The 27,987-nt window shown below is 44.2% G+C and overlaps 1 protein-coding gene across 1 annotated transcript; it reads right to left on the bottom strand.

Annotated features, from left to right (window-relative positions):
• Positions 1-32: 32 nt before the first annotated feature.
• On the bottom strand, positions 33-27,600 carry LOC120951344 (uncharacterized). The gene is made up of 5 exons (XM_040370011.2): positions 26,315-27,600; positions 8,780-8,840; positions 5,266-5,337; positions 903-1,151; positions 33-565 (listed from the first exon to the last, which is right to left on the bottom strand). The coding sequence occupies exons 1-5, from the start codon at positions 26,403-26,405 to the stop codon at positions 412-414; spliced, it is 627 nt and encodes a 208-aa protein (XP_040225945.1). The 5' UTR covers positions 26,406-27,600; the 3' UTR covers positions 33-411.
• Between the last annotated feature and the right edge of the window lie 387 nt (positions 27,601-27,987).

The following is a 27,987-nucleotide window of genomic DNA, read 5'->3' as shown; positions in this document are numbered from 1 at the left end:
ACCACCGCTACAACATGCAAAGACGACGGTGTATAGTTTAAATGTTTATTTGAATCATGTCTGCTCCGAAACCCGAATTTTCTAAACGCTATGTTATAAATACAAGTTTAATTCGAGCGGCTAAATTCCGTACGGCTGCTCCGCCCTCCATCCTCCTTTCCCCGAACCTTCCACACAAAGGAAAGAGCAGGAGAAACGCTCAAACTGATTCGCGAAACCCAAGCAGTTAGGCTAACTTTATTTACAAACATGTGGGAGGGTAAGCGGCGCCCCTCCCAGCAGTTACAGTGCCGTTGTGTCCTATTTGATTACGTCGCAGTCGCAACACTCGTCGTTGTCCAGCTTTTCGTAGTTTTGATTCATGCACTTCCGGATGGTGCTTTTCGATTTGGGGCGCACCGGCCCGTCCGGTCACATGCCGCCGTCCCCATTGATTGCCACATCGTCATCGTCGTCGTCGTCGCCGTCATCGTGTGCGCCCTGACTGCTGCCGTTAGTGCCCTCCAAGCTGTGGCCCGGCTCGGGCATTGAATTGTCCACCAGCACATCTGATAGGTTGTCGTACCTGTTGCGCGGTAGAGTGGAGCGGGAGAAAGTGGTTACAAGAAACTTTTAGATAAACTTATTCACTGGAGTGATGGGTTTTTCGAGATGCCTTCCGCCCCCCCGGCCCATGTGTTGCGTTTATCGGGATAGGTGCGTCGGTTGGGTTACGGTCGAACACGCGCTGATTGAACGTGCGGGGGCACGTGTGTCTTGCGTGAAGGGTAAAAGTTTTGCCTTTAGTTCCTTGAAACAAGAACTACGATGTTGGGTAGCTACACAATGTAACACATCAACCGTCCGCTGTAGGTTGGAGGGACGCCACCCCCCACTATCCTCTCCTTTAAAACAATACTCACTTGTCAGCGTGCTCATCGCAATGGTTCAGCAGCTCGTCGTCTTTGCCGTGCGGTCGAAACTTGCACACAGTGAGCAACCGCAGCATGGCCAGCCCTATCAGCAGCCCACCTGCCACGTGGCTCAGCCAGAGCCGATGGGGCCACACGATGAGCGCGATACCTAAGGCCACGTACGGAAAGGTCAGATGCCAACCGCCACAGTACCGGCAGACGCTCCAGCACCGGTAGCATCCGGACGAGTAGTCATTGCTAGAACGGAAAACGGGGAAGAAAGCATGGCATTAATACGAACAATAATGTGTGAGTGAGAATGAAAGGGACGACCGGAAACATATACACCCCAATTATTCTTATCGTACTCTGCATACTCATTAGAGAAAAAACTCATTAAAATGGTTGCATTCGAACAGCATTGGCACCGATGATTGTCGACATTTGCTTATTGCAATAGATTAATTTGATTCTTTTCACGATTTGCGTTCACGTGAAATTGAGCAAACAGCTTAAAGAGGAGTGCCAGCACAAGTAATTGCTTATAATTATTTGATTATCGACCACGGTGCTGAAATAATGACTATTATGGTGCGGTGGACATTTACGTGGGCCGTAGCACCAGCGGGGCCGTAATGTACAGCGAAGGCAGAAATAGGGGTCATCCATGAATTATGTCACGTTTATACATTGGGGCGGTCCCGTGGTCCAGTCGTCAATTTGAACGACTTAATAACATGCCCGTCATGGGTTCAAGCCTAGAATAGACCGTCCCTCCGTAGCAGTTGCTGCATGGTACTGAAATAATGTCTCGAAAGCCTGTAATGTCAGCCGGCATGTCCGCATAGGACGTTTACGCCAAATAGAAGAAGAAGAAAAGAGCAACACATTCTAACACTAACAACACATTCTAACACCGAGCAAGATACTGGTACAAGTTTTAGACTGCGATAAAATAGGAGCAGTTTCAGGACATCCGTGTGTTTGGAAACAGTTCTTGAGTACAGTATGGGTTCGAAGCTTGTTGGAGCGGTACGGGTTCGGAATCAGTTCCTGAAACGGTATGGGTTTAGGATGAGTTACTGGACCGGTAAAGGTTGAGGATCAGTTATAGCAATAGTTTGAGCTAAGGAACTGTTTTAGGTTCATTATGGGATGAATACCGGCATATCCCATGAGTTGGATATTAATCCTGGAACCGGTTCAGTTAGGTTCAGTTTCACTTCAGATAATGTTTTAGCTTCAGTTTCTCCTTATGTGCCCCATATAGATTGGAGGGACAGCTGATAATTATTTTTTTGTCAATACCTTTTCCTAAACCTTGGAATTAACATATTCTCCTGGAAATATTTTGTGAATCCTTGAAATCGAGTTAAATTAACTAAAATTCTTACAATATTTCAAGTTGTTACGTTTCTTATGGATGACCTCCAAAAGGGGTTTCTCCCTATTGGAGAAGGGAATTACCGCGGTGGCATCGGTATTTATGTGACCATAAATTACTGCCTCACCAATTGTGTAGCCCCAATTTAAAATGATTTAAAAGCTCTGCCTAAAATTGGCCCCATTTCATCAAACATTGTTGTTATAACCGAACCGGGAGCAGTGTGCATAGATCCGTCTTTTTTAAATTATTTATCCAAAAATAGCTCACAACTGTAGCGGGAGAAAACTATCCCTACAACAACTTGGTGATAATATGTTTTGGGGACTCGGGAAACTATTGGAGTGCGAAGTAGAGCTTTTCCCTATTCTCTCCATTGTTTGCCAACACATACAAACGCCCTAATTCGCTTTACCGCAAGTTTCGAGGGAGACTCGTGTGTGTGGTCGGCCGTCACACGCTTTTCCGCTTTGATTGGGGCGGCGACGAGGGATGCTTGCTCCGTTTCCGGCCGTTTCGGCTGGTTGTCCTTTTTTGTCCGGAAGCGGTCATGTGTAAATTTGATGGACACAGACCACCGAAAGTAGGGAACATATCACAAACGAATAGGGATCAAAAAGGAAGGACGAGTTTGGTTGGGTAAGTCGAGCGGGCCCACGTAACACCATCCCCTGCAACCATACTGCTTCCTGCTCGGCGTGCTCGGGCGTTGAAGGATAGAATAAAATTTGAATCGTGGTTTTAACCCTCTCCGGTTGTGATTGTTTTTGTGTCGCTAAAAGTAAACAAAACACTTGTATTAAAATTGGCCAACTGTTTAGAAAGTCATTAAAGAAACAGATGAATTCGGTTTAACCTTTCACAGGCTACCACCACCCCAAAAATGTTCAAGGGAAAAGGTTGTCACGGTTAGAAAATTCCCTTCCAAAGCTAGTACTTAACGTGGTGTGTCTCTATTCAGTGTCAAGTGTTTTCGATGCCATTAACGAGCACAATTTACCACACACGGCATCAGGTTTCGGGGAGGCGAAATGGTAGCAAAGGATTTTCTCCCTCGAAAGTCTTTGAAGGTGAAAACAATATGCGCTTGACGGAGGGAGTTTTGTACGGTGGCGTGTATAATAAGTGACTGCATTGGGGGTGGGAAACTACAAAACCACCCACGATCTCCTCCTCTTCCATCCACATTCGCTATGTGCCAATGTGCCCGTTCGTTCATGAAAGGATTATGATATTTACGATCCCTCCCAACCCCCACTCCCTGCTATGTCGGTGCCACTTGCAGGGATAGCGGTATGAAATCTTCCCCTACTAACTACCCGCGAAACTTCCCAGAGCGTCCGGATCCATTCATGACGTGATAGATAGATACCGTGCCGTGCCGAAAATTCGTTGCACGCCCGAGGAACCTTTCCCAAAGCATGCGGAAAGAGTAAGACAAACTCCGTCCCCAAAGCCACCCTTTCGATCGAGCGTTTTTGGTGTGACCTTTGTTTTGCTGTGCGAAGCACGGAAAGGAGCACGGTCGGCTGGCCAAAAACGCTAGTATCACCGCTGCATGAAGCGAGCATTCCTGGTGTGCACACACAATAACAGTAAGTGCACATTGTTTATGCAGTTTTATGCCTCTTGGTGCGTTCGGTGGCACGCGTTGTCGAATTGTGCCCGTACCGCGGGGGAGAGAGCATGGGGACAACCAAGCGGCAGCAAAACAGTAAAGTGTAAAACCTGCTCTGCCTTGGGTTGAACCCCTTTTGAAGAGGCAGAGGATGAGTCAGGGATGGGATGATTTACGAAAAAGCTTCGAACACAGGCAGGCAACATAACACATACGTACCTGGACGGTAGGTGCGCCGCATGTAAAAGAGATGAGTTGAGTGAGCAGATTTAATGTTATGTTAAATTTAGTGGAAGGATACACATCCATGCTTTGCACTACACACAATGGAGTTGGAATAAATGGTGTGCTGGTGGAATAATGGACACTACTAAATGGCTATTGTTTTGCTGTGTTGCATTGCAGCATTACGATGCACCAAAACCGAAGGTACGATCCTAGCACCAGAATGATTGATTTCAGGTGCGTACTTTTCAATTATTATTGGCCATAAGTTATGCTGGAGAGTTTGGAATTCATTTCGATACACTAATAACTAATGGGAATATACGGCGATTGGGTAAAACGAAGCAGGCGACAGCTGGCTTTTTGTGATCATCTAACACCAGCAACTGTGATCGGCTCCGTAGTGCTATCGTTAAGTTGACTAGTTGCAACATCATTGCACACCTCACGACATGCGTTCAAATCCCGTTTGGAAATGTGCTCGTTTATTCACAGAATAAAACGATTTACTCATACGAAGAGTTTCTCCTAATTCGTTACAATTTGTTGTTCCAAATAATAATGAAAACAGTAGTACACACTCAACTTCATTGAGAAAAAACATCGCTTACTTTCTCTATCTTCCTCCTCCACATAAGCACAAAACGAGTGATAATTATTATAGCTTCTTTTTAAAGTCGCCTGTTTTGTTTTCATATACACATCAACTCAACAACTTGGTCGATAAAAAAACACTCAAAAGAAATCGTCTCCGTCCACGTCTAGCCTCGTCTAGCGGAAACGGGCAAGGACACTTCCGCCGGTAAAACTTCTATCCCGGAGAAGAAGAAAAAAAAACAACAATCCGTTGCATGCAGTGCTATTCGCTTTTTCTATTTCTCCGTTTATGGTGTGTTTGTTTTGGTTCACTGCTTTGAAATGAAACGGCGCTTTCGGGCCGGACAGGTTAGCACAAATGGAGGGGTGGGTATGTCCCAGCCATCCCGCACCTCTTTATAAACTCTCCTGCTCGCTGTCCAAAGTCCCATCTGCTGGACGGCTGGTTCTTTAAACTTTCGCATGAGAAACCAGTGCAAGATCACCCAGCCATCCTCTGCTCTTCCATCTTACCACTACCCCGCTTTTTGTTTGTTTGCAAAACTTACTTTGTACAGAGCACTATGAACAGTGTGAAGAGCCATTTGATTTCCAGTAAGAATATAACTACGGAGGCAACTCTGAAACGAGAAATGCACAAAATAGAGGGAGAAAGACAAAAAAAAACATTACAATGATGCTGCAATAGAATAAATAGAAAGCAGGGGGAGGAGGAGTGCTGAACAAGGGGTAAAGAAGGGGAAGGAAAGGTGTACAGTACGCCAAAAGCGGGGGCTTGCAAAACAAAACCACCGAAGAGACACCGGAAGCATGGTTCCGCGTTGCCGGCTCGCGCGCGCGTGTGTGTGTGCGCGCTCCCCTTTGGCAGGTTCTCGGGGAAATAATAGAATTGTAATGAATAGATCGGGGTTTGTTACTGCCGCCCAAGAGGGTACTACAATCTTAAGGAAGCTTCACTGAAAGAAACGCGGGGTTTGTCTGGAGACTGTGATGTGTTTTTCGTGGCAGTGTTCTAGCGCTGAACGCAGCTTCTGCAGCGGACGGTACCGTTGGAGATGATGAAGAATTGCCGTGTGCAGCACGAAAACAAGTAGCCAAGCGAGGAACTTACGCGTGTACAGTGTGCATAAGAGAGTGTGAGAGAATGTTTAGGTTCTGGTTCGTCTTTTTTTTACTTTACGGGGTCAATTTCATTACGGTGATTAAGCTGTGGTGTGTGTTATTTTCTTCTCCCTTCCCCTGTAAGCACAATAGAAAATCCTGCCCCATGCTATGGGGAGTGTAATTAAGAGAGGTATTTTGCTTCATATGCCTCCCGAGGTTCGAGGGAGGAAAGGGCCAAATGCAGGGAGTGACGTGTATGTACGTAGGAAGTGTCGGAATGTGTACGTGTAAGCTTTGATAATTAATTAATGATGCATAGAAAATGCAGTTACTGGTGCATAGAGACTGCATCGCACTGCAGCAGCTGCAGCTTGCGTACTTTTCAAAATAAAATGTATTGGTGATCTATTGTTCATTGTTTTAGATTCAATTCAAGCAAAGTGGATTACAATATCATAACACAAACAAGGTACAGTCTAACGCTACACAAAATGAACCAAGAACATGATAGAAGCATGTGAAATTGATTAGCATTTAAAAATGACATGTATTGAAGAAGACAACACTGGCGACTGCTAACACTACTTCTTCTGCTTTTACTTCTTAATTGCTTATGAATCATTTTATAGATCATTGATCACTGTTGAGTGGACCTCATACTCTTTATGAATTCAACTCTCCAACAGTAGGGATTAAAAAGGCAGGCAGACCTTTTTTAATAAGACATGCCTCAAATGAGAATTGAATCACACGCTGCCGTGTGAGAACTGTCTCGTATACTAACAGGCCATCAGAGCAACTCATTGTACTAATGCTATCACATGTACAGGATCTGCTATCAAATTATGCCTTTTATTTCAATTTTCAACAGTTAACAGAGCAAATTGTATTTTTACTGATTGTTTTCAATTATTAAAAACATGAAAATATACAAATTTCCTGTAGGGATCGCCGGAAAAATCCCCGAGTTTGATCAACATATTACAGGGTTTCACACTTTATCTCAAGACCGCGGGACCCCTTCCCGAATCTGTCTTAGTCAAAGCCAAGACTGCGGTATGATGCTTGAAAACGTTGATGATACCTGAATTCATCGGATGCAATGCTGAATCTGCGGCACATTTCTCGAAACACACTGGTCCGCGTCGAGGACATGCGGTCAAATATTTTTTTACACGGATAACCTTTGTGTACATCAGTGTACTGAAAACAGTGAATTATTTTTTCGTGTTTTTACCAGAAAAGATGATTTAAACAGTTTAAACTACTTTCTTAACACTTGTAAATATTTTAATTAAACAAATATGCATTCACTCATTTTATTAAATTGTCTTTTTTGGTAAACAAACGAAAAGGATAATTGAGTGTTTCTAATAGACTGATGTACACAAAGGTTATCCGTGTAAAAAAATATTCGACCGCATGTCCTCGGCGCGGACCAGTGTGTTTCGAGAAATGTGCCGCAGATTCAGCATTGCATCCGATGAATTCAGGTATCATCAACGTTTTCAGGTATCATCAACGATTTCAAGCATCATACCGCAATCTTGGCTTTGGCTAAGACAGATTCGGGAAGGGGTCCCGCGGTCTTGAGATAAAGTGTGAAACCCTGTAAATGTATTTTGATTTAAAATCGCAACATTTACAGTATCTAATCGTGTAACACGGGAACATAATATCTAATTAAGGTATCTAAATCTATGTTTTTTTTCGTTTGGAATCTATTTTTCTAATAGTCTTTTTTTCGAAATCTATTTCTGAAACTCTTAGAAAAAAACATTACAAATTTGTTAAGAGTTTCATGTAAGCAACCGATATTCGGCATATTTTGTGTATGCTTTTTGCTATAAACTACCGATTCTGCGAAAAATTCTTCGTTTCAAAAGTTAACACAACCAATAGAGTTACGATGTAACACAAAATATTGAACCATATGCCTCTCCACCTGCAAAGTGTTTGCTATAATGTTTCCCATCAGCATCATAATGCAAACACTTTTCCCCTTTTAACAAAAAAAAACATCCCCAAATCGATAACGGCATTAAAATATGGTCTGGAAAGTGTTGCCGGCAACATTAGCAGCGCTTATCGCAAAACGTGCGAAACGGCTTAACAACGCTCGGTTCGGCCCAGGCTCGCAAATTCTGCCACCACCTAGCATCCACCTGGCAGAATCGGGCACCGGTGGTTTGCAGAGTTGCTGAGTATCCACACTTACAACACACGATACACAACTCTAGTGATGAGAGAACGCTGGAGTGGACACACACACACACCTCCCACCGGGGATCGTTGTGAATACTATCGTGTTGCCTCGAAGTTGCACCGGCATTTGTGCATTCTCAGGATTATCCTCAGCAGTCCAAGGTCCAAGAACGCACCCAGCGGGCCAGGTGTACGAGCGGGAACAACGGGAAACAATTACGGGAATGCCTCATGTGCGAGGGTTTTTTGAGGGGATACTGCAATTACCTTTCCAAGTTAGACCTTGAACGTGCTCACTCTCTCTCTCTCTCTCTCTCACACTTTCTCGTCCTCACACTCTCTTTCTCTGAAACCTATCGGTTAGAAAGCAATTACAGTGTTGACCAAAATCTACCGACAATGGGAGATAGGGCGGTGGGTAACTGTCAATAGAAATCCGGAACAGGAAAGAGCAGGGGGAACGGGAGTTGGGAGTTACTGGGTTTTAAAAACTTGCATCACATGCAGCTGGGCAAATGCGAAGCTGGGATAATGGTAGTCGAACAGTTGGTTGGTACGGGCAGCTATGAAAACTCGCCTCGGAGCACTCGCTCGGTATCTTCGGTAGCAAGATAAACTTAACAATCGGTCGTGATATGCTGCGTTACGTTGATCCTGTTCCTAAGGGAGTGCATGGCAAAAAGGTAGCGGAAGGATTTTCATCCACAATATCCGGGATGGTTCATTGGGAGAACGGGGTTGGAAGCAACTTACATTATATAAACACCTGCAGTGTAACCATGAACCATTATGTCTATCCCGACGCCACTGACCACTGGAACCGGAGCCGGATGAGAACGGAATGAGAAGAGAAGAGAAGAGAAGAGAAGAAAAACATTCAGTTATTGAAACAGTATTAGCTGAGTAGATTCTATGGGTTTACAGTTATGTTTGCAGAACTACGCGAGGGTTGGAAGTTATCGTTCCATTAAGTAAGTGCTACTAGCATACACACAAAAACTCGTTTGTATTCCACGAACAATGCATCGAGCTGCACGGCCATGGAATCAAACTTTCCTTCATTTAAAAACTGTTTCCCAATTAATGTAATTAATCTTCCGTTTCGGTTAGATTAATTTGTACAATTGTGCTCTGGTGAGTCTACAGTCTACTCTATTCTACGACTTTTATCCTAACTTTTGACAGCTTTGTGTGATGAATTGACGCGACAGAATAGAAGCCGGCATACGACGCCGCCTGGCCTGCAGTAACGATCCTCACATCCTCACTGTGCTTCCAGTTGTTTTGGAAATTGAATCGCAAATCCACTTACTCATACACACACGCACACATCCTTGGTCCTTTGACGGAGCGAAAGTAAGTCCCCGTGCACAAAAACGTCCTTTCAATAGTAAAACCGCGTAGTAGAAACCATCACCGGAAGAAAGCAAATCGCATTCCCAAACGCGTTGGCTAACTCTCTCGCACGTAGCCCGTAATTGGGAACGTTTCATTGCTACAAATTGATCGTCCGCTTTTGGGGGAAGGTGGTTCCATTATTTTTTTCGTACTCAGTCCGGTTTATATATGTGTGTGAGTGTGTTATTGTTGAGTGCTTTTCGACTTCCTGACTCTGCAAGCGTTTCGCGTAGCCTCGTTGGACTCGTTTTGCTTTACCCGATATTTTTACAACGAATCCGCACCGGGAGGCGATGTTTTTTGGTCTTTCTCATTCAACTCAACAATTTCAAATGGATTTAGTTTAGTTTGGCAAGCAAATAAAACCCTTAATGGATGTTATTGGTTACTTTGCGTCTTCGCAAGTCTTAAGAGCGTCCTTAAACGCCAAACTCCTGTAACTGAATGAGGATGCAAAAGAAAAGCTTTACTTGAAAGAAGATAGCTACGGAGAGCTACCTCTATTTCAACAAAATAATACTTTCTCATACAGGAAGAGCAATCTATTTTTTACGCAAACTTTTGTAAAACTATGCAAAAAGCGAGATCTTGTTTGATGTAGTCTTAAGACGGTCTTATAATTCGATTGTGCTTTTACTGCTTTACTGCTTGCTACCTAGGCCAACCTGTCAACCTGTCACCTGCCAGATGCAACTGTTTACTAATAAACAGCGCTTCTTTTCTGCTTGTTTCCTGCACTGCGTACCAGATTTTCATGGCTGACAGGCTCCGGCTACGCGCTAGCACTACGATGTATCACTACATCTCTCCACAGTGCAAAAACGAAAACCTCTCCAGTACGACGGCCGTCCCCTGCGTTCAGAGCGCGTAATTAAGTTTTGACACGCTGCAATTTGAACCAGATTTGCAGCATTATTTCCATTTCTTGTGAAACAGAAATTAACGCGCTCACTGCGCCGCCTTCGGCTGCCACTCCTCGGTGCACTCCTCCTTCTGTCTGACATGTCGGAAGCGAAACTATTTCCAGCAGCCGTTGTTGCATCGATGCAGCGGGTGGTAAGCGCGATGGGAGGGCAAGCGTTTCAACCATTCCGTGCACTTGCAGCGAAACGTTAAATGGCATTTTCCGTTTGCAGTGTTAAGATTCTGTTTGATCCGTGCATCTTCGCTGTGGCGCGGTTGGATTGTCCTCCAGCTCTTCTGTCGCTTCTGGAAACAATGCGTTTGCAATGCTGTAGCAGCGACACACACACACACACACACACACACACACACACACACACATTCAGACCTACAATGTGGATCAGGTCAGGTTTGGGAAGAATACTTTTACCGGGTAGGGGGTAGCTCTTACTGTTGGCAACGGTCCAGGAGTAGGCGAGAATATGAGCTAGCTAAGATTTATGTGCTTGAAAGCTGCGGATGAGCTGCTGACACGTGCTGTCGGGTGCGAAGTGCGCTATTGTGCTGTACTTCTCAAACTTAATTAAATATTAACATCCAATTTTCTATACCTTGAAAGACACCTCAAATTTCACTTAAGCGTGCTAGAAAACAAAAAAAAAGCAAAACCCATCCAAGAGGGGTGTAATAGTTCCCTCTAGAACGCAACCGAACCCACCCCAAACAACGCACGTGCTTGTCTGCCGGGATCAAGGACAAATCACAGTGTTGCACCACCCCAACCCCGCCCCTCAACAGAGCAGTAAAAAGCCACCCAAGCTCCCTGGCTGATGCGTTATGCTCTCCTCATCATGGAAGTCGTGCACGTCGCGTCGTTGAGATGTGCCGACACGGCCCGGCCCCTGTCACATGTCAACGTATCACTTAAATCAAAATCACTTAAACACACGCCATGCCGTCGCATCCAGCAGTAGCTACTCTGGGTGTCATCAGTGGCAGGAGTAAAGAAGAAGAAAAAAGCACAACCGTGGCATGGCGACCCGCAGTTTTCGTGGCCTGCTTAAGCGTGTGCGTGCACCACGGAACCGGTACCAGTAAAGGTGGAACATGCGTTTTTCGGCAGAGCACCGTCACCGGCCGCTGGGGTGGGGTCGAAAAACGAAAAAGTGTGTGCATCAAACCAAACGAACCCCGCTAGCTTAGCGGATTTTATGTTACCAAACACAATATCACACACACACACACACATAGAGAGAGATATGCCGCGTATGATATACGTCGGAGGGTAACAAAGCTATCGAAAGGATGGAGCGGATGGGTTTCCCCGTTATCACCGAAAACGTACCGAAAACCATAAATCACTGGATTTGTTGTTAGAGCAGAGGAACGAGGAAACGAACACTCGCGGCACGGAGGTAGTGTGTCAGGAGTGTATGTATGCAAACTGTTGGATGAGGGGGGTTTCGTTTTATGCTCGCTTTCCTCCCTTCCCCTTTCCCCTTCCCAGAAAAAAAAATGCAGAAGGGAAAGAGCGAAAGCATAGAATATAGATGACAATATCGCAATGCGAAATAGGATCATGGTGGCGATATTTTATTTATGAAAACGGCCAACTTCGGCGGATGCTGTGACGAGTTGCTGTGGACGATGGAGGAGAGTAAGGGTGGGAGAGGAGCTTTTCTGCCACTGTTGACAACGAGGGTGACAGTAAATGTTTAAATACAGTGCGCAGTGCCTGTTTGATGTCGTGAGCTTTCATCGCCCCGATCCCGGTCCCCTCCCATTACCTCTGCTGTGCATGCAAACAATGGCTATTTCTGGAAGTGTTGAGAATAGGAGGAACCGACAACTACTGCAGGGATTGCATCAGGGAAATGCATCATTCCGTGCGTCGGGGATGCACCGTGTGCAGTGGCAGTGTTTTGGTGTGAGATTGTTAATAAACATACTCAAACCTCCACCTCCACCCGCATAATGGAGACCGGCCCAGGCCATGCATACATTCTGGGCGGCGCATTTTCTGCCACCTACACAGAACCGGGCCACGTCCACTGCAGGTGACGGAACACACGGTTGGCACATAAATAATGGCACAGCTTCAAGTCAGTGCCAAACGCGTGTGGGCGGCTCACAACAAAGACCCCTTCTGCTGAGCTTTATGCTCTTCCGTGCACATTTGTTCGATAAATCAATAGCTTCGGTGTATGTGTGTGTGTGTGTCAGTGTTGTTTGCGTTGATATTGGGGGAAAGGGGGGGGGGGGGGGGGTGGGGTGCTGGCCACAGCGGAATCGCTTTCCAGAAATGTGTCTTTCTACGCGACACACTGCACTACTACACTACAGTACGCAAGTTGTCGCGGTCGTTGTCGCGCCCTGCCAGTGACACAGTTTATTCCATCCGATTGAACGGTGCGCGATTGCAGTGGAATAATCGGAAAGGCAGGAAAGAAAACGGCAAATGCACACCCCATAAGCGCGGCACCATTACTTCCGATTGGGCGAACCAGGGAGCAATTGTCGCGAAAGGGAAATGTATCAAATTTTCACTTGGGATTACGGTTAAGCTTTTGTGCAGAATTTCTCTTTCGAAGGAAATAGATTGTTATCCTGCAGCTTCGTCTTTCTTTGGCTGTCTTTTTAAATGCTATTTCTTATATTTACATGCATCTACAAATACAGAAACAGATCGTATTGACAGATTTTGTGAGTATAGTAACGAAAATATCTAATTGAGAAGTAAACGGCATTTATTGTAGTTGATCTTTGCAAGTCTCGTACGACGATCCAGATCGTCTCCTAATAACGTTGCAAACTGCCAGATTTAACTGTATTCCGAGTGTAGACATCATGCTACCATAAAAGCGCACCAAAACAGCCTTAAACTTACGAAAATCTTAATTGAGGCACTGCAACTACTACGTGTGCTCTTACGAACGGATTGGATCGTCTGCAACCATTTCAATGACATCACTAAGCCAGCTGTCTCTTCATAATCACTCCACACGTACCAAGTGCAAAATCCTCGAACGAATCTTCCAATTGCATTTAAATTGATTAAAAAAACACTTAAATATTCTTCCTTGCTTGTCCTGATTTATCCTGAGCATTTGAGCATTTTATCTAAGCTTATGTCTTACTTCTTCGTTTAATTTGATTCTTTCGTAGTTACTTCTTTCTTACAAATATCTGTCAATTTTCTACTCTCCATAATGTACAATCCAAGGTCTTCATCTCTTGAGATCGATTTTTTATGCAAGATTTTAGCTGTATAGGATATCATGCCCGGGGATTCCGTGGTACAGTCGACAACTCGAACGACTCAATAACATACCCGTCATGGGTTCAAGCCGCCATGAAATGGACCGTCCCCCCGTAGCAAGTATTGACTATCCGGCTGCGTGGTAATGAATTAAGTCTCGAAAGCCTGTATAAGGGCCGGCATGTCCGCGTAGGACGTTACGCCAAATAGAAGAAGGATATCATGAGCGTATACCAAGATCATCTGAAGCACCATGTTGAATAACACACAGGCTGATACTTAACGTTGGTAACGCTGCGGTCATCTAGCACTATGACGTTATGCATCATAGGGTTGTTTGATATTATAAATAAATTCTTAATCACAAAGCTGTACCGACGTGTGTACCCCCAATCCAGCTGACTAACAACAAAAAGCTTTACTGAAAAGCTCCACTACAAAAAATGCCCCAATATCCTTCAGAAACCTCACTAATTGTACGGCCATCCCTTCGGCAATTAAAAACACCAAGCCTGTAATTACACTTGTCATACAATTGCTCCAATTTTTTCCCCTTCTTATTGTCTGAAATGCATTTAAAAGACATAATTATTTTCACTTTTTGTAATGAGTCACATTTCACAAAAAATTAACCAGCACCACGGAACATAATTCCACCGGTATGGATGGTATGAATGCATGCGCCGCCCGTGTGTAGAAGGTTCATTACCAACTTCCTGCTTCTTTTCTGTCAACCTACGGGTTTTTTAATGTTCCTTTCATCATTATTATGCACAATATGCAAAGCACATGCAATTTTCGCTTGCTTTCTTTTTTGCTGCTACCCTCTCCCACAAAAGCAGGTCGTAAAAAAGACGCAATCCTAATTAAAACGAGTCCACCGTCGTTAAAACACAATTTACCCCCTAGAAGGTTGAAGGCACACAATGGGGATGAGGATGTGTGATGCAGGTTCGGGCGCTCTAAACCATTTTTCCAAGAAACCCCAACGAGCTTAGCTTGGTAGTGTCTTTCACTCACACTAATGATGAATCTGAATCTGAAGCTACAACGCTTACGACGGCACAGAACCACCTCACCTCAATCCAGCAAACGTGCAAGCATGTATTAAGGAAAACTTTAAACAAAAATTAGAATCACTCAGAGGCCGTGGCGTAAAGGGAGCGCCCTGTGCCCTGTTGCCCCCCATATTCAGCGCGGAGCTTACACTGTCGAATAAAAACAAAATCCCACCCTCAGATAAATAAACGTAACCCCTAAGCAGGAAGCCCAACCAACCGACGCTGGGTGTGATTTTCATTCCTTCCGCATGTTTACAGTATCCCATGATGTGTGTGTCTCCTTTTTTTGCATACATTTTTAATTTAGAAGTGCATACATAATTTCCATCACGGTCGTCGCGTGCCATTCACGCCCTTGGCCGCGCTACTGTGTGATGAGTGGGTTAGGCGAAGGGCTTTTACGCCACCAGAGAACCCTTGCCGGCGGTCTTAACGTGGCGGGAAGCCACGACGAGCATTAAGCTTTTGCTTCTTAAGAAGGTTGCCTTCGTTTTTTTTGTTGCTTCTTCTTTTGCTAGAATGTTTTGACTCTGTAGATGGCGTTCCATGGCGAATAACGTGGTCCCCTCGTCGTCGTCGTCGTCGTCGTTTGTTGGGCAAGTACTTATGGTTTTGCCTGCACTTGAGGAGCGTACATCCGTTTTCTAGTTTCGCGTGACGCTCGTTGGTTAGTGAAAACGCTTGTGCTTAAAATATTCGCACGAAAGATGAAAGCCCCAGCGCAGGCCAACCGTGGGGACATGCCACAACACAACCACTATGTTGATGGCGTCCCGTCGTTTCATGGGCGGTGTGTGCAGAAGATTACATTCTAACGATACGTTGAATTTTACATCACCACTCCTGTAGTAGTTCTTGGGCTGTGGCCAATGGACATTTGTGGTATGTGAATATGTGCGTGTGTGTGTGTGTGTGTGTGTGTGTGTGTGTCTTGGATCACTTGGATTTCTTTTTAAGTGCAGCTTACAGTTGATCGCTTTACTAAATCGGTTTACGCTGACGAGTTGAGGTGTTGCTTTTGGAAACTGCTCGAAACTACTCACACTGTGGTTAGCATTGCCGATAAATTTAAATTGTGATAAGCTTTTAAAGTTAACTACAGTGGAACGCCGTTTATCGGGGCTCACCCACGACACGACCTCACCCAGATACTCATATAACACGGAAAATGCTTTAAAGTATTTTTTTATCACAAATTGTTGAAGTTTTTTTTTGAAATTTGTGTTATATTTTGGTAAAACATACTCAGTATTTTAATGAAATTAATGTTTGTTCAATGAAAACATTTGAAAATTTGACACGAATTTTAGCGTTTTTCGTTATAAAAATGGGCTTTGAAAAATGCCACCTTTGTATTGAACTGTCATTTCTTAACTGCACGGATATACGGACAACCGAATAAAAAGTACCCAGATCGACGGCGTCCCACTGTATATTAGCTATGACAGATTGAAGATAAAAGAGCACTTAAGGAACCAGATTAAAATTCTCGATAATTGTGATTGCGCTTTTATACACTGCTATATTGTGGTGAAGATTTTGTATTTTAAGATTTTAATATAAGTATCAAAGAACCATTTACTTTATTCATTATTCTATAATATATTCAATACACACGGCAATTGTTTTATTTTTTATTATACTGTTCTATGCAACTATGTAACACACAAACGCGACAACTAAGTAATCAGCCTATGAACAATCAAATAATTCTGAGAATGTTTATGTTAGAGACAACAGGAAAAGTATTCTTTACATTCTCTCTTATTCAGGTTTCTCCAATAAAAATGCTAGATACATCGTTCATCTTCTAATGTAAACAGTTTATAGGAATCTCTTCTCCAGGTTTCATACTTTTGATTGCTTTAGTTGCTGGTCAAAATTTTCCTGCATATCGCTCTAATCAGAGCCAACAAACCGCCGAATATAACTTTCATCAATACAAAATCTTGTTACTATAGCAAACTTTCCCAAAACGAGAATTGCACTGGTTCCGTGTAATTTCATTTCAGCATGAACAATCACTACCCTCCTTTACATCGATTCTCCCTTCAACTTAATCCACTTTCTCTGGTCACCTGAAAGCGACATATTTCTGTCTGCAACTCCCCCACCCCCGGGTGGGCATGTTTATGACATGCACTATCATGCTGGAAAATGAAAAACTTTTGCTCGCAACGCCCTGCCCCATTCCGCCCGTTGCGCTCTGCTGGGCTCCGGTGTGACACGGTAAAATTAGATACCGTGGTTTATTAACAACGTTTTCACACACCATCGAGTGATTGATTAACTTTGCAACCCTACCCGACGACTCTGGCGACACATTTGCTTCTCCCACCCACCTGCCCAGCATCACGGGACCAACTACTACTAGTGCTAGTTGGCTGCAAAACTTTCAGATTTCGCTCTGCACACACCATGTGCTCTGAATGCTGCCAGGAGTTGGTGTAATTTAGCGCCCTCTTTTCGTGCGCCTTTACTACGCTGCACTACTGGCACTACTGGCGGGGCTGGTGGAGGGGGGATTTGGGGGTTTCGGGTATCGGTAACGTTTCCTTGCGGACTAATTTCATTTGTTTCGATCACGGCAGCACACCGGGCAGAACCGGAGAAGACCCACTTCAAGTTTCAAATTTATGTCCCTTTCGTCGCCTTCTGTCCCTGTCCCCATGCGGAGGGAGAGAAGGGACTTTCTTCACATCTTTGCAACTTTTGGTTTCCATTGGCTTTCGCCTGGTCCGGGTTGCCTGGCCCGGGTCTCCTGCAGAGGATCGGGGATTGAAGTGTCACCCCGTTCGTGTTACGCTTCCCGTTACCCGCGTTTCTGCACTTTCCGTCCGGGCCCAAACCGTTGACGCCACCAGTGGCAAATGGGTGTAGTTTTGCAACTTTTTGTTAAATCATATTAATTGTAACGACTTTAGAGCTGCACCGCGCCATGGTATTTGGAAGATTGCATTCCGGAAACGGGGGGTGAGTGTTTGATGATTTTTCGGGAAGTTTTAAGAGCTTTTGTTTATCGCAAGCAACGAGAAGAGCTTTGTGGGTGTTTATTGAAGCTGCTTTATGGTCTATTAAGTGTCTGGAAAGAACACGCTAGCATACGTTTCGTTGCAAAACAACACACTGAAACTATTTCCAGTGTTATTGTTACCCATTTGGCCGTCTCTTACCGGCGAGTTCTATTCTTCCAGAAAAAAGGGAACGGGCAAAAAATGTCATCTTTCGTTAACTTTATCCACCATTTCTTTCATCCTATTTCATTTCCGTTCTGCTTTTACCTTATTGCACTAGTTCATTTCTAGCCGGGAGGTGAAAAACCATCCCAACCATAAACCGGTGCAGACAGTTAGATAACGATATTGGACATCGCTTGCAACAGCACCATACTTTCCGTGGACGCTGGAGAAAGCGAAAAGATGCACATCGGACAGTGTTACCCCTCCCGAATGGGGACGGAGGACGGCAAATGTCGTACAAATTGCAGCAATTTACTTCGTCTTGCACCGTCGTGGCCATCGTATGTGTGTGTGTGTGTATGTGTGCATGCACAAACTCGCACCACCAACACCAACATCGGCATCGTTGGTCCAATATTTCATCAGCAGCGGATGTCATTTACTTGACAAATATCATCCGTTTTGCCAATTTGATCTTGCGGGCCGCTATTGGGGGCACCGAGGCATCCGCACAGCAGAATACGAAGGACACAGAAGTAGACACAGATGCACACATGGGCAAACAAAGCGGTTCAATCATTTTTGCCCCATCCGCCTCGAGCAGCAGCGGCTACGACTCTACGCCGCTCCGACGTCAACGATAAATTGTGATGTAAAGTGCAGAGGCGGGAAGAGCGCCACATCTCATTACCTCGTGCCAACCAAACATCAATTGATGATTGCCGTCTACCATGTAATTGACTTAACTGCATATTATTTACCTGTTAATTGAACGCATCAAAGGTGTCACGCTGGCTGGGCACGGTACAGGCGGAAGGTAGAGGGTAGGGGCTCATCGGTGAAAAGGGCAAGTTCAGTCGGAATCTCATCAGACGCAGGCCGCATACTGGCATGCAAATCCACCGTAAGGTGTAAAGGTACAGAGATGTCACACACGGGTCAATGCCGTGTGCCGCGTTGGATGGTTTGCTGTATACAGTGGGAGGTGGGGGCAATATTGACATCCTACAAAAAATGGTAGTACTTATACCTTTTTTTTTATTTTCAATAGGTCTCAAAATTGATATTAATCTCATTGATTTGGAATGGAATGTGTAATATTCACATAATTTAAGGGTTTTGACCCTAACGTTGAACAGGTTTCTTACTATTAATCCATGCTCTTTTTTTAATCTTTAAATATACTAAATCTTTTACAAAAAGCCTTCCCTATCCATTGTAATGTATTGTACATTGTATATTCTTTATTGTTAAAAAAGTAAATACACTTTCAACCTTATGACTCGTTTATTTTTTAAAACGAACAGGTTTTTTTAAAAAGTATGATAATGAGATGAATTGATAATTTATTGTTTGGGTGATGATTGATCTTGAATCCATTTGAATTATATCTTCATATACCATAACATCGTTTTAATGACACAACAAATTTAAATAATTCATATAAGATATTGATCCAAAAATACATTCCAATGAAAAATACAAAGAACCGTTATTAGATGGTGTTTTCTATCGGACTTGTACTCTCTAGTTCTATCGGACTTCTATCGAAAACTTCTAATTTCGTCAACAGATTGCTATGAAAAGCCATTACGATATTAAATCCTTTAAATACAATACAAAATTGTATGATACTATGTGTTTAAACGGTTTGCATATCCGTTTTTCTATCCTTAAAATGCTTCAACCTACGCAAACTTACCTATTTTATCACATAGCTAGACAGACAACCATTCCGCTCCATTGGATATGTCGGTCTAGACCGAAAACGTCTTTTCACCTATCTCTTCTATCCGTCCTTATTGCATTAGACCGTTAGTACATTGAATAAGGGTATTATTTTTAAAATAGACATGTATCTAATTCCACATCATTCAATTGTTATGAGTCCATCTAGCCCCACCGTACACTATCCGCACCAACAACGTTCCTCAACGAAAACGTGCCGGGGAATGGTTGCGCTAAAACTTGGGGGTGAAAACAAAATCACACCCATCCATCAGGTTTTGCATCTCCCTTGCAAGTCAACAACACGCATTATTATAACTGCGATTTATTACTCCCTTGGTGGATAGAACATTCCACCGTGCCTCGCCTTGGTACACGTAATCGCCGTTTTGCGAGAGAAAAAAAAAAGATGTCCCATTTAGCAGCAAACCGTCGAAGAAACAAATGATATTAATTTTACTGCATAGATTTTTTGTTGTGTTGTGCACGAAACACTCGCAGGGGAGGTGTGAATCGCAAGCTATCATTTTCACAAAACTTTTCCACTCGATTGCTCACTCACTGTGCGTTCGAAGCGCGACAGTTGTTGATGACGCGAAGCCTCATACTCCCGCGGTCGTTTTAAATCCCAAGCGACTTCTTAGATGACGCTTTTACAAAAAAAAAAGCATACCAATACACACACAAGTGTTACTACGCTAAACTGCGCCGCACGGGTCTGCTGTGCGATCGTAAATAATGTAGTAATTTATGGTCTCGGTGGGCAATCGAGCAGCAGCCCTGACGCACGACTAAAAAGACTTGGCCCCAAAACGCGAAAAAAGTAAAACAACCCCTCCTCCCCATGATGCATTCGGACAGGGTTTAGGGGGCTGGAGCTGGCTGGTACGGCTTATGGCGACCACCCCAGGAACGTGGCACTACAGGAACTAAGCGAAAAGAGTCGATTAACTTTCTGCTTGGTGTGGCGCTTCGGCCCTGTTATCCGGTTGCCAAAATAATTGAAAAATGCGTCTCTCGGTAAAAACGCACGGACCCGTCGCCGTCTGTTCCTGGCAGTGGCAGACAACTCCGTTGGCAAAGCGCCGGCAACAGAACGGAGAAATGAAAGGAGTTACAGAGCAAGACGCATCCCGTTGGAAAATCGCATCTTACGCCTTGCTGCACTCCGGCACTTTAATTATTTCGGTGTGTTACGCTGCGGCAGAAATGGCATTAAAGATTTAGCCGAGCGCTTCCTGTGTGAACGAGTTCCGGAGAGCAGAAGATGAGGCCACCATTATGTGCAGTGGAGTTTTGTTTTTCTTCTTCGCGTTTTCACACAAAAACGATCCTTGTTCGCATAATTCGCCGACCGTATTCACCGACACACACACACACACACACAGGATTCCTGTTCGGACACGGAGAATGTTGCACCGGAATGTGAATGCTGCTTTAACATTTTCATCATCCGGCCCCCCCGGAAACCCTCACCTGCATGGGAATGTCTCCAGTGGACACTTCATTTCAAACCCACTCGAAATCATCGTACCATAAAGTGGATAATATGAATGGCGCGGCCACCCCATCCAAAATCCCACCATCACCGGCCCCGTCATCGAGCGGCATCGAATCGAACATTCGGCGAGGCTGGGCCGGGTCGCTTTGTTACCGGTTGCGCTTTGTAGTGTGGTGGAATTAATATTCAACGAAGGTACAAAGGCGAGTGTGTGTGTGTGTGTGTGTGTGTTTACTTCACATGAAAATGTCCTCACCAAAACACGGTGCGATGATGATGATGATGTTGCTGCTGCTGCTGCTTCAAACAGACACGTGTCTTTTGATGTTCTCGGCAGGCTGCACAGGGTAGCAGCACGAAACGGTGATCTATCAATCAGTACCGTACGTACTGGTAAGATGCAATCGGGGAGGCAACGAGACAAAGAAGAAGAAACCCGATGGGGGATTGCATTCTAACAATCATGACCCTTTGATGCCGCCTTCTCAGACCTTCATTTGGGGATATTGTATTGGGAACGCTTTTAATAAGCGCACAAAACTGGAAAAGCCTGTTGTGTGTTTTGGTTTATCGTTAAGCAGTGTTTGTGTGGAAATAACAATGAAATTTTTACTAAAAAAACTGGCTGAAGTTAAAAAGGTTCTTATCATCTTACGGTAGGCAATTGAATTCTCCAATCCTCCAAGATTAACAGCCCAAGCTCAAAACACAATTAAAACGAGGAACTGATTACAAGGAACGAGTTTACGACTCCTTAAGAGACTGTAAACTAACACCAAATCCACGCCAGTCCTGAAACCGACACATTACTTGGTTCAGAAGGTGATCATGATCTATTGCAGGTTCTGAACCTGATACTGAACCTATACCTGTCCATGAACCGATCACGAACCCATACCGGTCCTAGAACGGATACTGGATCCTTCTTCTTCTTCTTCTTCTTCTTCTTCTTCTTATTCTTCTTCTTCTTCTTCTTCTTCTTCTTCTTCTTCTTCTTCTTCTTCTTCTATTTGGCGTAACGTCCTACGCGGACATGCCGGCCCTTATACAGGCTTTCAATACTTAATTCATTACCACGCAGCTGGATAGTCAATCCTTGCTACGGGAAGATGGTCCATTCTAGCTTTGAACCCATGACGAGCATGTTATAAAGCCGTACGAGTTGACGACTGTACCACGGGACTAAACCTATACCTAAACAGTCCTAAAATCAATAATGAGCCCATACTGGTCCCGGCAAAGATACTACTCAAATACTAGTCCTTGAAGTAAAACAAAACCCATACCGGTTCCGGAACCAATCATACTCCTAGCACCGTCCGTGAATCCATACCAGCCTTGGAACTGATAATGATCCCATGCCGGTACTGAAACCAAGCATGAACCCATACCGGTCCTGGAACTAATGCTGAACTAATACGCGTTCTGAAACGACTCCCGATTTTAATCCGTTCCTAGAACTATACCTGGACATGTTGCGGGTTCGGATCGAAACTTGGTCCGGTGCATAATTCCAAATATGTTTGTCGGTGTTCTTAGAGAAATATAACCAAAGTATGTAAATTTTATTTCAATTGAAGCAGAACCCTGAGATTGAAAACTTTATGTGCAAGTATTGGAAAAGTAGCTACCGTAAAAGCTCTCCCAATTTATTGCACTGTGAACAGTTTCATTCATCTTGCAATCTTTAGAAGCAAAATAGAAGCAACGTTCGGCAGCGTAGTGATTGCAAAAGTTACTGCCATTTCTCATGCAGATAATGACTGACCATTGGATCGGAAAAAAAAACAAGAAGCCATCACGGGCGAAGGCACACAAAATCGGCCCGTACATTATGCTAGAAATAGAAGCCACACACAAAGTTCATCTTTCATTGAGCGCTCTCCAGCCCATCCCGAGATGGATTAGAAGTTTCGCTCGAAAGCGATAAATAACTTTGATGACCGTACCATTTTGGGTGACATGTACGCGTTGTGGTGGCGCTGGCCACGACGGCGACGACGGTGAAACGGGAAGCCCTGCTGCTGCTGCTGCTGCTGCTGCTGCTGCTGCACCACTGCGGAGTTGTTGCTACCTTGCTGGGGCGGTTTATGCTCCGTTGTCTTTGAGGTCAGCGTGGTTTCGCCTACAAGGGTGTCGGGTCATAATTTACCCGTCTAATGAACAAATCGGGTGGCGATGGAGTGGTGGTCGCTGTTGGTACATTATCGGACGATGCAGCAACATTTTAATGCTCTGCTCAAATAGCGAAACTTTTCGTTTGAGCTAGCCGGTAAACGGTACGATACGGTGGACAGACACACACGCTACCGAAAACATTCCGTGGGAAGATGGAACCAGGTACTTGAAGAGCGATGGAGAAGGGCAGGAAAAAATTCACCGCATCAAGCGTACCATAAATTTACGTGCCAATTATACGTGGCCCGGTAAAGAGGACGACTTTCAATGGGTGTATGTGTGTGTGTGTGTGTGTGTGTGTGTGTGTGAGTGGGTTTGAGTGGGGCAAAACGGACTACGCGAAAATCACCGTTGAATAATCTGATGCCTTCTGCGAGGTTTGGTGCCGTTTTTTCCAAGCAAAAAAGAACTCTCCAGCGTTTCTTTCTAGAAGGTCCGCAGAAAAACTGACCCACTACGTACGTTATATGGTAATGGTACACCAAAAAAAACGTACACATACATCGGTACTACAACACTATAGCATACTCGTACCATCTCGAATGCAGTAGCAAGAAACAATGAACGGTTTTTGGGTATACGTACCTGCTTCGTCGATGGTAGTAGCTGTTACAATTGAAGTTCGTTAAAAGTTTACAACTGACTGATACGCCGGGACACATCAGGAACTCAGAGCAACGAACACGGTCGAATGCATCCTTAGCGTTGGAAACAATTTGCAAACCAACTTACGACTATTGTTTTACTCCAAGGACAGTACGTTTGCCCTTCCAGTGGGATGCATAAACTTTTCTGGACTGGTTCTTCTTACTGTATAATAGTTTTTTTTTGTGGTTTGTTCAGAGAAACAGCGTTATATGTCTACAAAATTGAACTGAATTGTGGAAGGTTTTTTCTCTTCAAATTCGTTTACTTTAGTTCATACGTTTGCTGTAGCTCTATTCTAAACTCAACACTCTTTGCAGTACGCTCCGGCCGTAATGCATTGAAGGTCCCTGAATTCTGAATGGGAACTTCAGACACTATCGATCGATCTTAGCTGTCGACTTTGGGCGATAAACTTTTGAAGCTTTCATTTAGGTGCCTGTCCTTTATTTCCAATTCCCATTGTTGCGAAGTTTAATCTCGGAACATGAGAATGACCTTTAGTCTGGTGTTTTCCAAGAATTGTTCAATTTTAGAACTGTCGGTTAACTATGCCTGCTTGGTTTTGTCAAATAGGGCCACCCTGGGATGTTCTAATGACGTCAGTAATGGCGTCAAATTTTAATTTGATTATGAAATTGACAATGTTCTTCGTCCAATTTTTTTTGTGGAACCGAAATGTTTGAGCAAAGTTCTCTCTTGTATCTTAAACTCAATGCATTTACTCAGCTCTATCCGCGAATCAAGCATGATACATAGAAATGATTGCCAAATACCAAATAAGCGCCTTCTGTGGAGTCTAATACATCAATCGTGAAGTAATTAAATACAGGGTTTTCGAGGATTATATAGACATGTTCAGCGAGTTGTAGATTCGTTCAGGCATATAATAGACTCTTTCACCGTGATATAGAATTGTTCGGAAGTAGGCGTTGACATGTTCAGCGATTCTGTAGTGTTGTCATTTGTTTTGTTTACACACTGTGCCGCAGGGTTCAATTTTTCACTCTTAAAAGTCCTAAAAGTAGCTAATAATCATTCTCCAAGCTGTTTAATACATAAATTAGTTGAAAAAGGCATATTTTTTTCGAAAACCTTTTGTTTACCTTCTGATGAGAATGATCCAACTTGCAGTCCAAGGGGTATGAAAGTGACAGCTCTACAGTATAACCGAACATGTCTACACCTACTTCCGAGCAATTCTATATCTCGCTGAACGAGTCTATTATATGCCTGAACGAATCTACAACTCGCTGAACATGTCTATATAATCCTCGAAAACCCTGTAAGTTAAAACATTAAAACTATTCAAACATCTAAATTCTTGTTTGGTTTGTTTTGTTGATCTGCTTCTGAGAACCAGAACTGTACGATTCATTCAATTCATCCTAAAGAACGAACGACCTGCGTTCATCTGATCTCCGTTCTTTCGATTCTTTATAAACAAAAATGTACTAATGTGGTAATGAAAATAGGGATTTTTCATTTTAATTCATGCAATGTAGGGTCTATTTCTGGATACAAGTAATGTTGCTTAAGTTAAAATCTCTATCCTGATTACATGTTTCTAGGCACATGCTCTCCTCAAAACAATGAGCATATTTTTGTATGTTTTGATCACTCAAAATGAAATCAAAACTACCACGAGCTTTCGTATGAACGATGATGGTATCGATAATTAAACCAAAACCGATCACAACAGATGAAGCTATACCGAAAATAGCATGCCAAAATAATAACAATCCTATAGCAATGCGTACGTTGCAATTGTCTGGAATGCAGATAACGTTAGACATAATACGGAATAATTACTTCACAAACAACGGTATACCGTGTGTCTTCCTCAACAACAACACGTCACTATCCTTTAATTTTCGAACATCTTATGTTCTTTTCACTCTCACAGCTTCAGGCGGCACTGCGAAACGACCACTCACACGGTGGAGCGATTAGTGTTTCTTCCGCACACAGTAGTAAATGCCAGTCAGTTTGATGCATTAAAAATGCTATCTGACATTCTAGCGCCACATCTTCTTCTTTCCCACCATAACCACCAAGTAGCGGGTATAATGGTATACGGCCCTTTGCCATTTCACTCGCACGCTTAGCAAAACACGATGAATATTAAACGTTCATTTACTTTGACGTTCAATCGCATCGCGTCTCCCATCGAAATGCGGAAACGCCGCCCCCCCCCCCCCTCTCCCCGCGCTTCCCGTGGTCAATTACATTACAGATTGTAAGCTTCTCTCGATTAGATGGTACAAATCCCGCAATGACCCCCCAAGGGGAGGCGACCCCACTCAGATACGCGAACGAAAACAAAGCTCACAGCGTAGGCAACCGGTACGGGCCACGGGCCTGAGAGTGGTGGTGTTTTTCTTTTCTTTCTACTAGCACGTTTAGAGCACCCAACAAAAAATCGCACAAACTTACCAATCGCTGTCACGACGCCCCAGAGCCGTATCAGTGGCCGGAGACAGTGGCAGGGGCCGCCAAATTGACGCCGTCGGTTCCTTCCGTCCATGATGACGCTGCGGTGGGGAACTGTGAAAGCTGCTCAGCTGCCCCTTCTTGCCCACACACTGTTGTGCTTCCACTTTCCTTGCTGCTGAGGACCCGCGGATGGCCTTGGAGTCTGTTTTTTTTGTTTATCTCTCACACCACACTCTCTCCTTGGTAGCCTTCGTTCTGTATAGCTTAACGGGAAAACTTTTCCATCCGTTCTCAGCACCGGAGCACGAAAACTTTGGCCTGTTTTGTGTGAGGCCAATACGAGGCCGGCCCGTGTGAGCGTTCTTTGCTTGTTTTCTTTCTTTCGTGTTTCACTTCCCCCTTTATCCGTGTTGACGCGCTGTCGGCGTTCTTGTAATGAACCACTTGTCCGGCTGAAGTTGTGATTATCGACACCGGATTAACTGGTGGCAGCCTTTTTTGGGGGGTGAAGCAGTCGAGCGTGCGACGAGCTGTACACCTTTACGCGCACCTCATTCACTGTCCACCGCGGACTTTCGCAGGGGTGGATTCGCGAACCGTACTACAACACATCACACACACACATTCCACCCGGCTGCCATTCGTTGATCATTTTATTGCGAGCCGTGGCAAAAATTCACTCAATGACACACCGGGGAAAAAGCTTTCACGGGAGCACTGCGACCAAGTTAAGCACGGTTTGGACTGGACTGTACCGCCTCGTTGGAATGGTTGTTGTCGCTTGGGTAGGGAAATTTATGTTTCATTAGTCAAACGCACCTCCACACACACACACAATCACTGGCGGTACTGGTGGCCTGAAACCCGGTAAGAAACGGTACTGCGTGTCATAATGTGAAACATTTTATTACCTTGCCCCTTTTACCGTGTGGTCCCCATCACTACCATCTCCAAAAAAAAAACAAAAAACAACAATAACAACGACCCAGCGGGGCTGTACATAATTATTCCCTTCCCCTCAATGCGGACAAATAATCCGTAGTTGTGTCCTGTTAGTCCCCCCAGGAAAATTCGGTTCCACAAGATCACAAAGTCACACAGACACAGCTCTAGCAGGTATGATTTTCCCCCCATTTCGTTTGGTTTGATTGGTCCCGATCCACTGGCACTGATCCCGATGGTGTTGGGCGGTTGGCTGGGTGATTGAATTCCTTTTGCGCTTGTTTGTTCCGTTTTGGGGGGTGATTTCGGTTCGGTAAGTGAAGCAAAACGGAGGGAGCAGAAGGAGAATGGCAAAACAAAACCCTCCAGAATGAGTGGGAGTATGCGCAGCGGGGAAAAAAAGGGATCAACAAACAGCGGCAAAAGAACAATACGTTTGTCCCGACCAAAGGGCAGGCAGAAAACACGAGCGTAGTCCCCAGTTTTACTCACACACACACACGCACACTACAGATACAATGGAATGTGTAGCTACAAAGAAGCATACTAATGGAGAGAGAGAGAAAAAAAAAACCCGAAAAACGACAACCGTGTTGTTGCTTTGCCGAAAATAATTCGCGTAAAAGATGAAATAGATTGTGTTCGTGTGCTGGTGATGAGCTTTTCGACTTTTTTTGTGTGTGATTGTTGTTGCTGTTGCTATTTGTCGTCTTTTCCGAAGGCACAATAAC

The sequence above is a fragment of the Anopheles coluzzii genome, chromosome 2 (assembly GCF_943734685.1).
Source record: "Anopheles coluzzii chromosome 2, AcolN3, whole genome shotgun sequence".
In the NCBI taxonomy this organism is placed as follows: domain Eukaryota; kingdom Metazoa; phylum Arthropoda; class Insecta; order Diptera; family Culicidae; genus Anopheles; species Anopheles coluzzii.
This window is presented reverse-complemented; position numbering and strand designations above follow the sequence as displayed.